The following is a 19,010-nucleotide window of genomic DNA, read 5'->3' on the forward strand; positions in this document are numbered from 1 at the left end:
CTGATCTGACCTTTGGAATCCTAATTTGAAATAATTTATGCATCATTTTAAACAATACTACTTAAATACATAATAAGCATATTTAAGTTAAAACTAGTGTTGATGTCCTACATTGAAAACCTGGATGAAGTGGTCGCCTGCCTATAGTGGTCACCTTTGACTGTATGTTTAAGATTCTTATTCTCACCACAAAGTGAGGCAAGGTTATGTAACCCAGCACCTAGTATCCTTACCGCAGTTTAGTCAGTGAAAAATGGAGAAATTTTTTGCTACCATGGTGAAGAATTAATTAATTTTTTCAGGTGGGTGATTTCAGAAAAGATAGTTGAAATTTGAGTGATCTTTTACAAAGATTGTGTCTTTAAACAGCATTTTACCAGCAGTGTTGTTGACTAACTCTAAACCTAGACAACACTAACTGTAAACCTAGACAACACTAACTGTAAACTTAGACAACACTAACTGTAAACCTAGACAACACTGACTGTAAACCTAGACACCACTAATTGTAAACCTAGACACCACTAACTGTAAACCTAGACAACACTGACTGTAAACCTAGACAACACTAACTGTAAACCTAGACAACACTAACTGTAAACCTAGACAACACTGACTGTAAACCTAGACACCACTAACTGTAAACCTAGACAACACTGACTGTAAACCTAGACACCACTAACTGTAAACCTAGACACCACTAACTGTAAACCTAGACACCACTAACTGTAAACCTAGACAACACTGACTGTAAACCTAGACAACACTGACTGTAAACCTAGACAACACTAACTGTAAACCTAGACAACACTAACTGTAAACCTAGATATTTAGAGGTCAATAATTCTACCCAAGTTGCTCTGTAAAGTCATATTTTGATGTTTCTTGGTCTTTCACCAGAAGCTAGAGAATTGCAGTTTGAACAGAAAAAATTAGTAATACAATCAACATGTATCAAATGCAAATCCAGAACAAGAAATTGAAAGGAAAAGAAATAAAAGGGACCTCCATGGCCCGAGTGGTTTAGATTGCTGACTTCAAATCACTTGCTTCTCACGGATGTGGGTGCTAACCTCAGTTCAGGGTGTTGAATTCTTCATGTGAGGAAGCTATACAGCTCGTTTACTTAAGATCAGTGGTTCTACCCAGAAGTCAGCAATCTAAACCACTCGGCACGCCTGAGATGAAATAATACATAGACGGGGCTCATGGGGTCTTCCTCTACCATCAGAAGATGGAAGAAAAGTTGCCATATGCCTTATAATTGTGTCTGTTTCATGTTAAACCCATCAAAAACATTCCTAACTGCTGTATGAAAAGGAAAGTAATTACAAAATTTTATAAAAGCAATAAATAGAGATTTAACTCGTTGTAATGGATTTTTTTATACTTTGAGTAAATCTCAGATAGAATATAGTAAAAGTGAAAAATGTCATAAAATGTTTAAGTGTAATAAACCACCTTAAATGATGTTTACTATTTTACTTACCAGGTTGTTGTTACAAACACAGTACCCCACGAGATTCAGAAGATGCAGTGCCATAAGATAAAGACTGTTGATATAAGTGGTATGTTGGTGGAAGCAATACGGAGAATACACAATAACGAGTCGATGTCCTACCTGTTCAGATACATCGGAATGGACGATTGATGAAAGACTTCGGGTTTCCAGGAATTTTATGTCTCATTGTTTGGAGGAGGAGATAGATAATCGATCTGTTATTGGAAGAGATTGTTAATGCTGCAGCAAAGTCCACTTTCCCCTGCATAGTTCAAACCAACTTTATTCACGATCGGCTATGTTAAGCATGTACTGCAAAATTATTAAAACCATTTTATGTAGCATCAAAACTGAAATATCATATTCTTTGATATTTTAAGTGTTGGGTGTTAGTGTGTTGGAACTTGTCATGTATTTTAAAGTTTTGAGTTAATTGAAAGGAAAACTCTAAATCAAAATGAATATATGTCAGGGCAGGGAAAAGGTGATTGATTATGGTGGATGGTGAAATTTATATTATATTATGATCTGTTTGGGTAACCCTTGTTCTGCTTACTCTCACAGCCAGCCAGTTTATAAAAGGTTGATGGTTCTTCCTAGGTATCTGATTACACATAAAATATTCAGAGGGGTACTTAGGTCTTTCCATGCCATCAAAGTCTTCATATGACTTTCTTGTTGGTGTGACTTGAATCCCAAGAAATCAAAGAAACATATTTACATTTACAATATGTTTTGTATAGGGAAAAAAAGGCATTGTTCAGCAATATCTTTCAAAATTGGACAAAGAACATTAGATTATAGCTAACTAACTTTCCTGACAGTAAAGATCAAAATCTTAATCTACATGGCTATGATTACGATTTTTTCCTGGATTTAAGGATATTTTGAATAAAACCCAGAAACAATATTTTTACCTGAAGCCCAATTACATTTTAATGTGGGCAGATCTTTTTAGCTGTTCTACTGAGACCAATATCCTGAAATTTAATTTGATTCACTGATAGATGGGTATATAAATTTACTGACTGAATGGCGAACAGTGCAGACCAAGATCAGCCTGCACATCCGTGCAGTCTGATCATGGTCTGCACTGTTCGCAAAGGCAGAATCATATGCCACCAGCAGGCTAAAGGTTAATAGATTTAGCTAATTTTTGGGAAAGGGGCATTATGAAGACAGGTTATAAATAATAGCTTATTTGGGAGCATTGTTAGGATGTCGGAATACATCAAAAACAAAAATTGTCTTTGAAGATCATGTAGTGAAAAATTTATTCAGGATTCTTCAACAAAAGTATTAACAGCACATTCTTAATATTGTGGAAACTGAAAGACAACCTCGTTTATGTTTAATGGTGTATTATTTTATCATATTGTTAAATTTTATGTTACGTTTTTGTGGATATATTTTAGTGTGTTAATTTACTGATGAAATGTTTTTATCATAAATTGATATTTTGAAATGAATTATTACCAGTATTTAAATGCAGTCATTATCAGCCTTTGATTACAGACTAATTTTTAGCCAGACCCCATGTTTCTTGAGGGAGAGGGAACCCATGGATTTTTCCTTTTCCATATGTATGTCTATCCATTTGAATTTGTGTCATATATATCTCAAAATGTATTTGACATAGTCTTCAAACATCATATGATTTGTTATTCAACATGTGAAGTTATGTGCCTTGGGTTTTGTTTGGGGTATCATTTAGTCAGACCAGATTCATCAGAAATATGCATTAACGTGTACACTTTGGGTTGCATTTATTACTCTACCCCCCCCCCCCCCCCCCCCCCCCCACCACCCCACCCCAGTATGGCACTGACTTTGCATTTTCCATGTTGTGTTTCTTTATATCATACCAGTACAAGTCTGTTCACTGTCCCAGTACAGTCTAGTAGAGAAAATGTTTTGAGATGGTCCAGATATCTACAAGAGATATCAAAGCCTATTTTTGTCCCATTTATTGTTTGAAAGGAACTACTTGAATTCTCTGTATAGAGATTAAGCAATATGAAAACATTTCATTTTATTCTCCTCCATTGTACATACATGCCAGTTCATTCCAGATCTTGCTACTCAATTCAAGGTTGTGAGATTTACGTGGTGCTTGCCTCACCTATTTTTGGAAGACATACCAGTAGTACTTTATTTTAATAATGTAAATTATTTTCTGGTAGACTTTTTATCATTCTTAAAAGACAAAATTCATATAAAAGACTTTTTATCATTCTTAGAGGACAGAATTCATATAAAAGCTGATAGAGGTCTTAAAACAAGTGTGTGTATGCTATGACAAGGGTGAGCTAGTAGTATAGGTGGATGGTCCGGCATAGTTGTGTGTCACCTGGCATTGGTGTCATCTTTTTAACTTAAAACATTTCCACTGAAGCTACTGGACAGAATTACATCAGACTTGGTCTATAGCATCATTGCAACGTCCCCTCTCAAGTTTGTTCAAATAGAGGCACTTGGTCCTTTTAGGGGCTGCTAGAGCTATAAATAGAAAAACCTTTAAACAACTTTTTGTTATGAACCATTTGATGGATCTTCATCAGACCAGGTCTGTAGCATCATTGTAAAGTTCTCTGTCAATTTTATACTAATGGGAGGCATTTGGTCCCTTTTAGGGGCAGCTATAGCTTAGAATAGATAACTTTAAACAACCTCTTGTCATGAATCACTTGATGGATCATTTTCAAACTTTGTTTGCATTATCATTTTAAGGTCGTCTCTCAGATTTGTTCAATGGGGGCAGCTGTAGCTAAAAATAGAAATACTTTTAACGGATTCTTCTCATGAACCATTTGTTTGATCTTCATCAAACTTGGTTTGTTGCATCGTTTTAAGAGTCTTCCCTAAAGTTTGTTCAAAATGGGATTTTTGGCCCCTACTAGGGGCTGCTAGAACTAAAAATAGACTTCTTCTCATGAACAGCTTAATCGATTCTCATCAGATTTGGTCTGTTGCATCATTGTAAGGTCCACTTTCAATTCCCTTTAAATGGCACTTAATCCCTTTGAGGACTTAAAATAGAAAAACCTTCAAACAACTTCTTCTCATGAAACTATTTGTAGATTTCCATCAGATTAGGTATGTAGAATCATTTTAAGGTCCTCCCTCAATTTTTAGCTCATCTGATTTTTTGAAAAAAAATGATGAGTTATTGTCATCACTTGAGCGGTTGTCGGCGTCGGCGTCGGCGTCTGCGTCGGCGTTGCCTGGTTAAGTTTTATGTTTAGGTCAGCTTTTCTCCTAAACTATCAAAGCTATTGCTTTGAAACTTGGAATACTTGTTCACCGTCATAAGCTGACCCTGTATAGCAAGAAACATAACTCCATCTTGCTTTTTGCAAGATTTATGGCCCCTTTTGTACTTAGAAAATATCAGATTTCTTGGTTAAGTTTTATGTTTAGGTCAACTTTTCTCCTAAACTATCAAAGCTATTGCTTTGAAACTTGGATACTTGTTCACCATCATAAGCAGACCTGTACATCAAGAAACATAACTCCATCTTCCTTTTTGCAAGATTTATTGCCCCTTTTGGACTTAGAAAATCAGTTTTCTTGGTTAAGTTTTATGTTTAGGTCAGCTTTTATCCAAAACTATCAAAGCTATTGCTTTAAAACTTGCAACACTTGTTCACCATCATAAGTTGACCCTGTACAGCAAGCAACATAACTCCATCCTGCTTTTTGCAAGATTTATGGCCCCTTTTGGACTTAGAAAATATCAGATTTCTTGGTTAAGTTTTATGTTTAGGTCAACTTTTTCTCTTAAACTATCAAAGCTATTGCTTTGAAACTTGCAACACTTGTTCACCATCATAAGCTGACCCTGTACAGCAAGCAACATAACTCCATCCTGCTTTTTGCAATAATTATTGCCCCTTTTGGACTTAGAAAATCATTTTCTTGGTTGAGTATTATGTTTAAGTCAACTTTTCTCATAAACTATCAAAGCTATTGCTTTAAAACTTGCAACAGTTTTTCACCATCATAAGTGGACACTGTACATCAAGAAACATAACTCTGTCCTGCTTTTTGCAAGAATGATGGCCCTTTTTAGACTTAGAAAATCATGGGTAGGACAATATTTCTATTACACAAAAAAAATCAGATGAGCGTCAGCACCCGCAAGGCGGTGCTCTTGTTTTCAAATGGGGGCACTTGAGCAGTTCTGTGTTTTTGTATGTGAAACACAGGTATTACCATATGATTTAGTAAGTCGTAATGTATATTGGAGGTCAAATAATCCAGGTCACTTGAGCAACTTAGGGCCACTAAAGCTAAAAACAGAAAAAACCTTTAACCACTTGTTGGATCTTTATAAAGCCTGGTCTCTAGCATCTTTGATAGGTCCTTCCTTAGTATTTTCAAATAGGGGCTGCTAGAGGTAAACTGCTTGGTGAAACTTTGGTCAGTAGCATCATTGTAAGGCACTCTCCCTTTGCATAGGGGTATATAGCCCCTTTAAGGGGCCATTAGAGCTAAAAAATAAAAACCTGTTAACTTCTTATGAACCGCTTGATGGATCTCCAAACTTGGTATGTTGAATCATTTTAATGCCCTCCCTCAAATTTGTTAAAATACTGGACCTGTTTAATGTTTTTGTATGCTAAACACAGAAATTACTATTCATGATTCATTCTGTCATATGTATATTCAAGGTCAAATTGTTAAGGTCAGTGATGTATTTTCATTTTAGGTATGTTTTTACTGTGTCTTTTTATGTCTCATACTCCAGCTCATATTATAAGAGGGTATGAAACCTGTACTTGCAGGAAATTGTTACTTTACGTTTGATACATTTTATCAGCTCAGCAAGCAAAATTGTTAAGGTGAAGTATTGTGAATCTCACATGTCCGATATCATTGTCAATTAATTTAAGAGTTAACATGTGTAACCTCAGCTAACAAACAATCTTCATGAAATTTACACAGATTTGTATGGCAAGTTCAATATTGGGATAAAATTGCTAAAAGTTACACAAAGGGTATTTGCCTCGAATCAGTTGATACTGTCATGTTTTACATGGATATCACATAAAAGGCCACATTTCTTGAGATTCTTCATAAAACTTACACAGAAAATATACAGCCGCAAGATCTAGCATATATTCAATAATGTAGACCTGGTCCCAGGTTTGACCCTTTTATTACGACATTATTTTCACATTTCACATTGTGAGCATTACTAAAAGCCACATTTCTGGAGTAATCTTCACGATTAAAATTGCAAAATATGTTTGCAGAAGTGTGATAATGCACATGATTGCTCCATTAACACAGGTGGGGCCTCAGTGGCCAAGTGTTTAAGATCATTAACACAGGTGGGGCCTCAGTGGCCAAGTGTTAGATTGCCAACTTCGAATCATTTGCCCCTCACCGCTGCGAATCAGAAACCCTGCTTCGTGTAAATTCTTTCATGTCAAGAAGCCATCTATCTGGCTTATAGAAGGTCAATGGATCTACCACGGTGTTTACCCAGCGGTTACATTTAGTGTGTGGGACTAATTTTTGTAGAATTCATAGTTGCATCTACAAAATTTAATCCCAACAGAAATGCAATTTTCATTTGTTTTATGTTTTTAGTTTAAATCCATGATTTCAGATTCTGACAAAATAGTTGTTTTGGCTAAAAGCAAATATTCATCATTTTAAGATATCTTGAAGACACTTTTAATGTGAATTTCATTTGATTAATTAATTTTGTCAGTTCATTTAACCAGGAAATCTACAAAAGTTTAATAGTCCCCACGAACATTAAGAATTAGTGTAACAGTGTAGCATTACAGATAATGTTTGTTGTATATCTTGTTAGTACAATTCCTTCTCCAAGCTGACCAAGTTTTTGCTGTATATTACTTTGTTAAATGTTTTATCTGAAGATGTACAATTCCTAAATCAAAGAAATCTATTTTGTTCGCTCGTTGTTCAATAACGTTGTTATGAAATATGTAATAAATTTGAGCCGTGCCATGGGAAAACCAACATAGTGGCTTTGCGACCAGCATGGATCCAGACCAGCCTGTGCATCCGCGCAGTCTGGTCAGGATCCATGCTGTTCGCTAACGGTTTCTCTAATTGCAATAGGCTTTGAAAGCGAACAGCATGGATCCTGACCAGACTGCACGGATGCGCAGCCTGGTCTGGATCCATGCTGGCCGCAAAGCCACTATGTTGGTTTTCTTATGGCACGGCTCATTTGAAATCCCTAAATCTTGCTGTGTTTTATTGTAGTTCATGTTCATTGGTACTACATTATGTAACATGAATTTCCAGCAGTTACTGCAAAGTTGCTGTTACTTTGTTTTGTGGACATTACCTTGTGGCAGGTGAGAAAGTCACTTGCTCCAACAAAATCATACATCGAGGGCTGAGCGCGAAACTATTGTATCTTGTTCTTTATTTATATACAGATACAATAGTTTCGCGCTCAGCCCACGACATGTTTATCATGGAAGAAGTGTTTTAAAATTTGTAACCTGAATCATTTAACAAAAACAAGAGCTGTCAAAGGAGACAGCACACTTGAGTATTTCGATGCTTGATAGTGAAACTGGGCACATCTGAGGAAGCTGGAGCTGTCACTGGAGTGTTTAATGACTCAAATGGTGGATGAAGATATTGGACAATAGTTTGAGTCTGTGCCAAAAATATACTGTAAGTGTACTTATATTAGCCCAGCTAAATTTTAGCCAAACGCCTTAAATCGAGTAGTTTCGATTAATTAGCGAGTACATGTATTAGCGCAGTATCAGCAGCGCTAAAATAACCAATTGGCGGTATCTGAAACACCGATTTCCGATGAAATACTGAATGGTCAGAAACATTCAATAATAAAGCATATTCACGCAAGCTGGCTTATTACTGCCCATCAAAATGTGAAAACTCTACAATACTAAATGGGTGGCGGCATGCATAGGTCTACAGTATGACCTAAAATCTACATTCGTTTAGATCGGTGTTAATCTGTATACTGTAAATTTGCACACATTCAGTGCAGAATGGTGATAATTGTTTGTTTTCAAATTCACATTTGGTTTTCAAAGCAATAAAATGTTATGGTGACACTTGTAATTAGAGTGACCAGACAAACTGGCGATCTACTCCGAAGGTGTTGTACACGATTTTTACAGACAAAGGCAAAGATAAAACAATGCAACTTAATTTACAAATTTAAAATAGATGACTTTTGTTCAAACAGGTTTCATTATTCTGTTCAAAACTTTCAGCAGAATATTAGTTAAGAATGCAGTTATTGTCATATTTACACAATAAATGTGTATTTCTCTGTGTTCTGTTGCATTGTAATTACGATATTTTCAATACAATAAATGTTACTTTTTATTAGGAAAGCCTATCATTTCAGTCTAATATTAGCGCTAGACATGAATGAGCAAATGCCCGATCCTGCTAATAGTGCAAAAATTAGTACTCCGCTAATATTAATACACTTACAGTAAGTAACAAGCAAATTCGATGAATTGGTATCCCCCGCCGAAAGGGTCTGTGGTGAGGAATGGCAAAAAGATATATCCGGCAAAAAGTTAAAGGATGTTAATAAGAAGCAAATAATTTCATTAGTCAAAATCAATTTAACAGAAAACAAATCTTTAATTAAAGAGTACATAATAAATGCATGATACTTTGATCCTGACTAAAGAATTTATTTTGAATGGGATATGCTTACTGTAATAAGCTTAGCTTTTAAAATTAAATGCAGTTAATTGAAATGTGAGCTTGAAGTTTAACTGGAACAAAATATTGTCTTCGAGTGGTTTGGCACCAGGTGTTGCTGTTTAACATGTACATTTGAACTTAAAAGAACAGTTGTCCTTAAGAGAACACAGGTAAGATATCTTGAACATGGCTGAGGGCAAGGTTTGTGCAGTCTCAACTTAACATGTTGAAGGTTTGAACATTTAAAAAAAAAAAAAAAAAGGAATGGAAATACATATATCTATATAGATATATGTCTATATTTATTTTTTTAGGGGGTAAAAAGGTGAAGTTGGTGGAAGGGGGGGGGGGGGCAGAGGATGCATGATCAGTGGTGGGCATGACTGGTTGGAGAAGTGAGGTGGGGGAATGGTACAACTTGGAAGGTTTGAAAAAAATCTAAAATAAGAAATGAAAAAAAATTTGGGGGGGGGGGGGGAGGTGGGTGACCAGGTGTGGGTGCGCAACCTCACATGTTTATAATAAATGTTCACATAAAAGAATGAAAGAAATTTAATGAAATTCTGCCAAATGGTAAGTTTGTTGTGTACAAATATGTGGATTTTTAGACAATTAAAGGGCAATAACTCTGAAGTTGCAAAAGAAATCCGTACAAAATTGTCTGTGCACAACCACATTATAGTGCTCTAATTCTGTTAAAGTTTCATAGTTCTAGGTCAAAAATATCAAAAGTTAAGATGCAGAAATTGCCATATCTGTAGATCTATATAAGTACCCTATATAGTTAACACTAGAAACTTCTAAGGGCCATAAATCTGGTGTTACTTGGGCAATCTGTCTGAAACTTGATGGGCCCCATAACCTCATAGTGGTGAACATGTATATGAAGTTTGTTTGAAAAAAATCTAAAATAATGAATTTTTTTTGGGTACACAACTTCACATATTTACAATAAATGTTCACGGAAAAGAATGAAAGAAATTTAATGAAATTCTACCAAATGGTAAGTTTGTTATGTACAAATATGTGGATTTTTATACAATTAAAGGGCAATAACTCTTAATGTACAAAATAAATCCGAATGAAATTGTGTGTACACAACCACATTACGGTGATCTAAATTCTGTTTAAGTTTCATAGTTCTAGGTCAAATATATCAAAAGTTATGATGCAGAAATTGCCATATTTATAGTACCCTATATAGTTAATACTAGAAACTTCTAAGGGCCATAACTCTGGTGTTACTTGGGCAATCTGACTGAAACTTGACGGGCCGCAAGATCTCATAGTGGTGAACATGTACATGAAGTTTTAAATAAATATTCCCAACCATTTCCTAGATACGGCTCCGGACGAACGGACGGAAAGACGGACAACGCCAAAACTATATCCCTCCGACTTTCGTCGGGGGATAATAAGAGAGATAAAGTGTATCAAAACACTAAATAAGTATAATTCTTAGCAAAAAAGGAGGCATAATTCATAAAATATTGGTGCAAGAGTTATGCACCTTGTGTCGTAGGATGTGGGTGATGATGTGGAACAACTACTTCAAGTTTGAATCGAATCCATTTAGGTAGTACTAACTGAGATATAGTGAAAATGCATCAAAATTAACCTTAAATTCTAAGTAAAAGGGGGCATAATTCATGAAAAATTGGTGCCAGAGTTATGCACCTTGTGTCGTATGAGATGGAGTGAAAGTGCATCAAAACTTTAATAACCTGACATTCTAAGTAAAAGGGGGGATAATTCATAAAATATTGATGCAAGACTTATGACCCTTGTGTCAAATGATGTGAGTAATGATGCTGAACAACTATTTTAAGTTCAAATCAAATTCATAGATAGAGTTAAAGTGCATCAAAATTTTAACCTGAAATTCTAAGTAAAATGGGGGAAAACCAATTAAATATTGGTACCAGAGTTATGGACCTTGTGTCATATGATGTGGAAGAACTACTTTCAGTTTGAATCAAATTCATTTAGTAATAACTGAGATAGAGTAAAAGTGCATTGTGCATCAAAACTTTAACCTGAAAGTCTAAGTAAAAAGGGGGCATAATTCATGAAATATTAGTGAAAGAGTTATGGCCCTTGTATTATATGATGTGGGTGATGATGTGGAACCACTACTTTCAGTTTGAATCAAATCCACTTAGTAACTAGAAGATGCTTTTGTAAAAAAGCGCATGTCTCCCCCACTGCATAGTCGTATATGCAAGAAGTCAATAGGGGAGAAGAGCGAGTCAAAGAGACACTGATGGCTGGCTGCAATAGGGATCACCTATTTGGCATGTCAAATCATCCCACTAAGTTTCAACAGTCTGGGCCTAGTGGTTCTCAAGTTATGAATTGGATACGGTTTTCCAAGTTCGGGGTCATTTACTCTGCATCTCCAATTATCCTATTAAGTTTCAACATTCTGGGTCAAGTGGTTCTCAAGTTATTGATAAGAAAGAGTTTTCTATGTTCAGTCCCCTGTGACCTTGACCTTTGAAGAAGTGACCCCCAAAAACAATAGGGGTCACCTACTCTGTTATTCCTATCTCCCTATGAAGTTTGAAGGTTCTAGGTCAAATGGTTCTGAAGTTATAAACTGGAAATGGATTTCCATTTTCTGTCCACTGCGACCTTGACCTTTAGCAGAGTGACCCCAAAATCAATACGGGTCATCTCCTCTGCAGGACCAATCATCCTATGAAGTTTCAACATTCTGGGTTAAGCGGTTCTCAAGATACTGAATGAAATTTGTTTTCCATGTTCAGGCCCATGTGACCTTGACCTTTGATCAAGTGACCCCAAAATCAGTAAGGGTAATCTAGTCTGCATATGCAATCATCCTATGGAGTTTCAACATTCTGGGTCAAGTGGTTCTCAAGTTACTGACCGGAAATGGTTTTCCATGTTCAGCCCCCTGTGACCTTTACCTTTAATAGAGTCACCCTAAAATCATTTGGGGTCATCTCCTCTGCATGACCAATCATCCTATGAATTTCAACATTCTGGGTCAGGTGGTTGTCAAGTTACTGACCGGAAACGGTTTTCCATGTTCAGACTCCTGTGACCTTGAACTTTAACTAAGTGACCCCAAAATCAATAGGGGTCATCTACGCTGCATGTCCAATCATCCTATGAAGTTTCAACATTCTGGGTCAAGTGGTTCTCAAGTTATTGATCGGAAATGGTTTTTCATGTTCAGGCCCCAGTGACCTTGACCTTTAATAGAGTGGCCCCAAAATCAATAGGGGTCATCTACTCTGCATGACCAATTATCCTATGAAGTTTCCACTTCCTGGGTCAAGTGGTTCTCAAGTTACTGACCAGAAAGGTTTTTCCTTGTTCGGGCCCCTGTGACCTTGACCTTTAATGTAGTGACCCCAAAATTAATAGGGGTCATCTACTCTGCATGTCCAATCATCCTATGAAGTTTCAACATTCTGGGTCAAGGACTGGAAATGGTTTTCGATGCTCAGACCCCTGTGACCTTGAACTTTAACTGAGTGACCCCAAAATCAACAGGGGTCAATTACTCTGCATGTCCAATCATCCTATGAAGTTTCAACATGCTTGGTCAAGTGGTTGTCAAGTTACTGACCGGAAATGGTTTTCCTTGTTCGGGCCCCCGTGACCTTGACCCTTAATGCAGTGACCCCAAAATCAATAGGGGTAATCTACTCTGCATGATCAATCATCCTATGAAGTTTCAACATTCTGGGTCAAGTGGTTCTCAAGTTATTGGTTTTCCATGTTCAGGCCCCTGTGACCTTGACCTTTGACGGAGTGACCCCAAAAACAATAGGGATCGTCTACTCCATAAGTCCTGCCACCCTATGAAGTCTGAAGGTTCTCGGTCAAATGGTTCTCCAGTTTTTGATAGGAAATGAAGTGTGATGTACGGATGAACAGGGCAAAAACAGGGGGGGAGACATAATAACTGAGATAGGGTGAATGTGCATCAAAACTTTTACCTGAAATTGTAAGACAAGAGGGCCATGATGGCCCTATATTGCTCACCTGTTACCATTGCACTCGAGGACAAGAAGGTCCTCAGAAAAAATATCTAAGTCCAAAGGACAGGAACAACAAAGGGAAGAAATTTAACCAAAAAGAAAAAAAAAATTCTTACAAGGTACAGATATGTCAAAATACACCTAAAAATTGGAGGTACCATCCATGTTGTATCACAGAAAAGTGGTCTCGGTTTTTCCCTACGGCCAATAATAAAAAAGTTACTAAAAGTAAGCTATTTATCGTAACGTAAAAGGGAAGTAATTAAAAGAACAAGAGAACCATGATGGTCCTGAATCGCTCAACTATCTCCACATGACCCAGTGTTCAACTGAGTATGACATCGTTATTTCTATTATTTGACATAGTGACCTAGTTTTTGAGCACATGTGACCTAGATATCATCAAGATAAAAAATTCTGACCAATTTTCATGAAGATCCATTGAAAAATATGGCCTCTAGAGAGGTCACAAGGTTTTTCTATTATTTGACCTAATGACCTAGTTTTTGAAGGCACGTGACCCACTTTTAACTTGACCTAGATATCATCAAGGTGAACATTCTCACCAATTTTCATGAAGATCTCGTGAAAAATATGGCCTCTAGAGAGGTCACAAGGTTTTTCTATTTTTCGACCTACTGACCTAGTTTTTGACCGCACATGACCCAGTTACGAACCTGACCTAGATATCATCAAGATGAACATTCTCACCAATTTTCATGAAGATCCATTGAGAAATATGGCCTCTAGAGAGGTCACAAGGTTTTTCTATTTTTAGACCTACTGACCTAGTTTTTGACCCCACGTGACCCAGTTTCGAACTTGACCTAGATATCATCAAGATGAACATTCTGACCAAAATTCATGAAGATCTCATGAAAAGTATGGCCTCTAGAGAGGTCACAAGGTTTTTCTATTTTTAGATCTACTGACCTAGTTTTTAACCCCACGTGACCCAGTATCGAACTTGACCTAGATATCATCAAGGTAAACATTCTGACCAATTTTCATGAAGATCCATTGAAAAATATCGCCTCTAGAGAGGTCACAAGGTTTTCCTATTTTTATACCTACTGACCTAGTTTTTGACCGCACATGACCCAGTTTCAAACTTGACCTAGATATCATCAAGGTGAACATTCTGACCAATTTTCATGAAGATCCATTGAGAAATATGGCCACTAGAGAGGTCACAAGGTTTTTCTATTTTTAGATCTACTGACCTAGTTTTTGACCCAACATGACCCAGTTTCGAACTTGACCTAGATATCATCAAGGTGAACATTCTGACCAATATTCATGAAGATCCCGTGAAAAATATGGCCTCTAGAGAGGTCACAAGGTTTTTCTATTTTTAAATCTACTGACCTAGTTTTTAACCCCACGTGACCCAGTTTCGAACTTGACCTAGATATCATCAAGATGAACATTCTGACCTATTTTCATGAAGATGCATTGAGAAATATGGCCTCTAGAGAGGTCACAAGGTTTTACTATTTTTAGACCTAATGACCTAGTTTTTGACCCTACGTGACCCAGTTTCGAACTTGACCTAGATATCATCAAGATAAACATTCTGACCAATATTCATGAAGATCTCATGAAAAATATGGCCTCTAGAGAGGTCACAAGATTTTTCTATTTTTAGACCTACTGACCTAGTTTTTGACCCCACGTGACCCAGTTTCAAACTTGACCTAGATATCATCAAGGTGAACATTCTGACCAATTTTCATGAAGATCTTTATGAAATATATGGCCTCTAGAGAGGTCACAAGGTTTTTCTATTTTTAGACCTACTGACCTAGTTTTTGATGGCACGTGACCCAGTTTCGAACTTGACCTAGATATCATCAAGATGAACATTCTGACCAACTTTCATAAAGATCCCATGAAAAATGTGACCTCTAGAGTGGTCACAAGCAAAAGTTTACGGACGCACGGACGGACGACGGACACCGCGCGATCACAAAAGCTCACCTTGTCACTTTGTGACAGGTGAGCTAAAAACTATTGTAAGTGAACAAAAGAAGAATCTGCCAAATAAATCTGTTGACATAAATGAAATTTCAGATCAGTATCTTCATTAGTTACGGAGATATACCCATTTTAATTTGAAATAAAGGGAGGTAATTTGAAATAAAATCAGTTCATAGTTATCTACCCTGATTGGCTCAGTCCAACTTATGACAATAATGAAATTTCAAGTAAGTCCTAAGTACTTACTGATATAAATCCATTTTGATTACAATCACGGGAGGTAATCAGATATAAAATAACTCTGGAACCTACGATTGGATCTGATTTGTCATGGAATCCAAGATTTATTGTTGTTGAAGATATTTTGGAAGTTTGTATCAAATAAAACCATAAATGAAGTCTCTATATGGCTGCAAAAGCCAAAATAGCCAATTTTGGACCTTTAAGGGGCCATAACTCTGGAACCCATGATGGAATCTGGCCAGTTCAAGAAAGGAACCAAGATCTTGTGGTAATACAAGTTGTGTGCAAGTTTGGTTAAAATCAAATCATAAATGAAGCTGCTATTGTGCAGACAAGGTCAAAATAGCTAATTTTGGCCCTTTCAGGGGCTATAACTCTGGAACCCATTAAGGGATCTGGCCGGTTTAAAAAAGGAACCAAGATCTTATGGTGACACAAGTTTTCTGCAAGTTTGATTAAATTCAAATCATACATGAAGCTGCTATTGTGCAGACAAGGTCAAAATAGCTAATTCTGGCCCTTTCAGGGCCCATAACTCTGGAACCCATAAAGGAATCTCGCAAGTTGAAGAAAGGAACCAAGATCTTATGGTGATACAAGTTGTGTGCAAGTTTGATTAAAATCAAATCATAAATGAAGCTACTATTGTGCAGACAAGGTCAAAATAGCTAATTCTGGCCCTTTCAAGGGCCATAACTCTGGAACCCATAATGGAATCTGGCCAGTTCAAGAAAGAAACCAAGATCTTATGGTGATACAAGTTGTGTGCCAGTTTGGTAAAAATCAAATTATAAATAAAGCTGCTATTGTGCAGACAAGGTCGAAATAGCTAATTTTGGCCCTTTAAGGGGCAATAACTCTGGTACCCATAATGGGATCTGGCCAGTTGAAGAAAGGAACCGAGATCTTATTGTGATACAAATTGTGTGCAAGTTTGGTTAAAATAAAATCATAAATGAAACCACTATCGTGCAGACAAGAAATTGTTGACGCACGGACGGACGGACGGACGAAGGGCGATCACAAAAGAAGAAGTAAAAATAAGGGGGCTAATTCATGAAATATTGGTGTGGAAGTTATGGCATGCTTCAGATCAAGATTCTTATTGGCTTGATTTGACTGCTTGCTAAAGGCTTGATTTGATTGCTTGTTAAACAAAGAAGGTCAAGCTCTGTATATTCTGTGATAATTTATGGTTATCGTTAGATGCTAAGATATTTAACCACTCTGGGCTAATGCCCTCGTGGTTCTATTCCTGCACACCTGAACTCTGAACCATGATAAACAAGGCGGCAAACCATTTAAAGGCCTTGACTATTTATTAAACAAAACCATTGTTTTCCAACATTTATTTTGAAAATAATATGCAACAAGACATGGCAAGCATGCATAAAGTCTGACATTGTCTATTAAGGAGGTAGGTTACCTTAATTTATGTAAGTGCGCATGTCCAACCGGAAGCTAACTTGACGATTTACGACGACGTTTACGACAAACTAAATGTGTTTGTATATCCATTCTTCTGGAAATAAATCTTGAACCTGCCTCCGATCTTATGTTTAATGGTTTAATAATGCAGAAGTAATGAATGAATTGCCGCAGAAACGCTTCAAAACATTGTTGCCTTAAAATGACGTCATTGACGTCATGACGTTACGTGTCAGTTACCGCGCAAAATTAAATGCTTTTATTTTGACAGTACGTTATTCTGTGCTTTTACTTTATTTGAACTGTTTTTAAACAGCCATTATTTGCTGAAATACTTTTTATTAGTCTTTTGCTCTGAAAAATTATCAATATTTTGCTTCTTTTATGTAATTATATTGAAATGTTATGCGGAATGTAAGAAAATGGACGATGGTAACTGATGTGATTGGGAATATAGTTGGCTGAAAGGAAACTTATTACGGTCATTTACAAATAAAAAATGGACAGTTTGATTTGTTATACCTATTCCAAGTTTCCGTTGATAATTTGTTACTTAAATACTAAAACTAAGCTCTAAATTTGTTACAAATTTCAGTATAAAATTTATGGTTGTCTTGATTAAATTGGATGTTACCATGGAAACGAAGCCCATGACCTATATGTCTAATTGTAAAAATTCAAAAGCGTTGACACTGGTCTATTTAAGGAACACAGCTTCGGCTTTTTATTTTCATTTCAACAATATCCATGAGAATAATTAGCAGCATGCAGAACGATTTTTCAATAAAAATGTCAGACGACGGGCACTGCTGTAAGTATTTTAAGCTGTGAAATTTGTTAAATTAACTGCTATTCATACGAAAATATACTAACGTTAGAAATAAGATGTTTTAAAGCTACATTAACAAGAAAGATAATTTTATATAATATATTTTTATAAGAAATTACGATAAAAAGCAACATATAAGCTATTTTTAAACATCTCTGTTGCGATGGTTACTCTAAAATTTAAGAAAAACATAGTACCATGTAAAGTTCTTGTTCTTTTGCTAATCATATACCCAAATATTCCATGTTGGTCAATAACAGAATGGCACTGAAGCCGTCGAAAAACCCGTTTTCATACATAATTGTTGAAAAATGAGAGAAAATGCGTTACCATGGAAACACGAGCCCCGCGACATATACATTTTAAGCTTTTATTAGAAAGCTAATGCGCATACTAGTAAAACTATTAATTATGCAGACTTCTACGGATAACATTGAAACCAAAACACACTGAAAAGTGTTAAATATCCGTATTTTCCTTCTTCTTTCTATATAAAATACCTTAAGAGGGTCATGTACTTCAAACCTGGATAATAATTGAATTAAATTGTACTTGAAGGGATAGAGATAAACGAAACTGAGATTGTATCAGTTAAAACATTAAATTACACGAAATACAAAAAATCACTGCGGTTCAACTAATTTGAATTTACCCTGGTAACAAGGTAACCTACCTCCTTAAGTACCAATGGACTGATTTTTAATATGAAAGACTTGGTATATTTAGTTTATACATATGTACACACTGTTTATGAGCTGCCACTAAATGCTGATTGGTTGCTGAGAAGCATGTGACTATGACATCATTGACTGTTGCAAGGAGACAACCAGTGTAAACATTCCACAGTCTAATACAACCATTGTTCTGTCGGCACAGAAGTAGACCATGTGACATTACACAATAATTAATGCATCTGAAAGAAAGATGAAAATGTAGTAAAAGCTCTTAATACAGATAAAGAAATTATTAGCAATTTATATAAAAGAAAATTTCTTCATCTTGTGATCATTTCAAGATATCCAAACAATTCCCACCAATCTAGACTATCATTCTCTTCCTTATGTTTATTAAATCTTTACATTTTAAGCCAGATGGAATCGTCTATATGGTCTGGAATAAATTCTGTAGTTTTTTTAACTAGACTATTAAAAGAAATGACTACCATTATTCTCGCCCCAACATCAGCATCCCTATTGCCTGAAGTTTTTTTATGAAGTCCAACATCTTCTTAAGATATTCAACTGAAACTTGGTGTACTTGTTCCCAGTGACAATGTTCATTAATGTGACAATATGTTTAACCCTATCTGCAAAATTTTCAGAACACA

The 19,010-nt window shown here is 36.1% G+C and overlaps 2 protein-coding genes across 3 annotated transcripts in view; one reads left to right on the forward strand and one right to left on the reverse strand.

Moving 5' to 3' along the window:
• Positions 1-6,499, forward strand: part of LOC123565029 (phosphoribosyl pyrophosphate synthase-associated protein 2-like) — a 45,336-nt gene extending 38,837 nt beyond the window's left edge. For both annotated transcript variants that reach the window (XM_045359011.2, XM_045359012.2), the window contains one exon: positions 1,493-6,499. In XM_045359011.2, the coding sequence (XP_045214946.2) occupies positions 1,493-1,651 (159 nt within the window). In that variant the 3' untranslated portion in view covers positions 1,652-6,499. The remainder of the gene's footprint in view (positions 1-1,492) is intronic.
• Positions 6,500-17,895: 11,396 nt separating this feature from the next.
• Positions 17,896-19,010, reverse strand: part of LOC123565026 (uncharacterized) — a 29,419-nt gene continuing 28,304 nt past the window's right edge. The window contains exon 10 of the mRNA XM_045359008.2: positions 17,896-18,596. Within this exon, the coding sequence (XP_045214943.2) occupies positions 18,383-18,596 (214 nt within the window). The 3' untranslated portion in view covers positions 17,896-18,382. The remainder of the gene's footprint in view (positions 18,597-19,010) is intronic.

This window comes from Mercenaria mercenaria, chromosome 2, assembly GCF_021730395.1.
Source record: "Mercenaria mercenaria strain notata chromosome 2, MADL_Memer_1, whole genome shotgun sequence".
NCBI classification, from domain to species: Eukaryota; Metazoa; Mollusca; class Bivalvia; order Venerida; family Veneridae; genus Mercenaria; species Mercenaria mercenaria.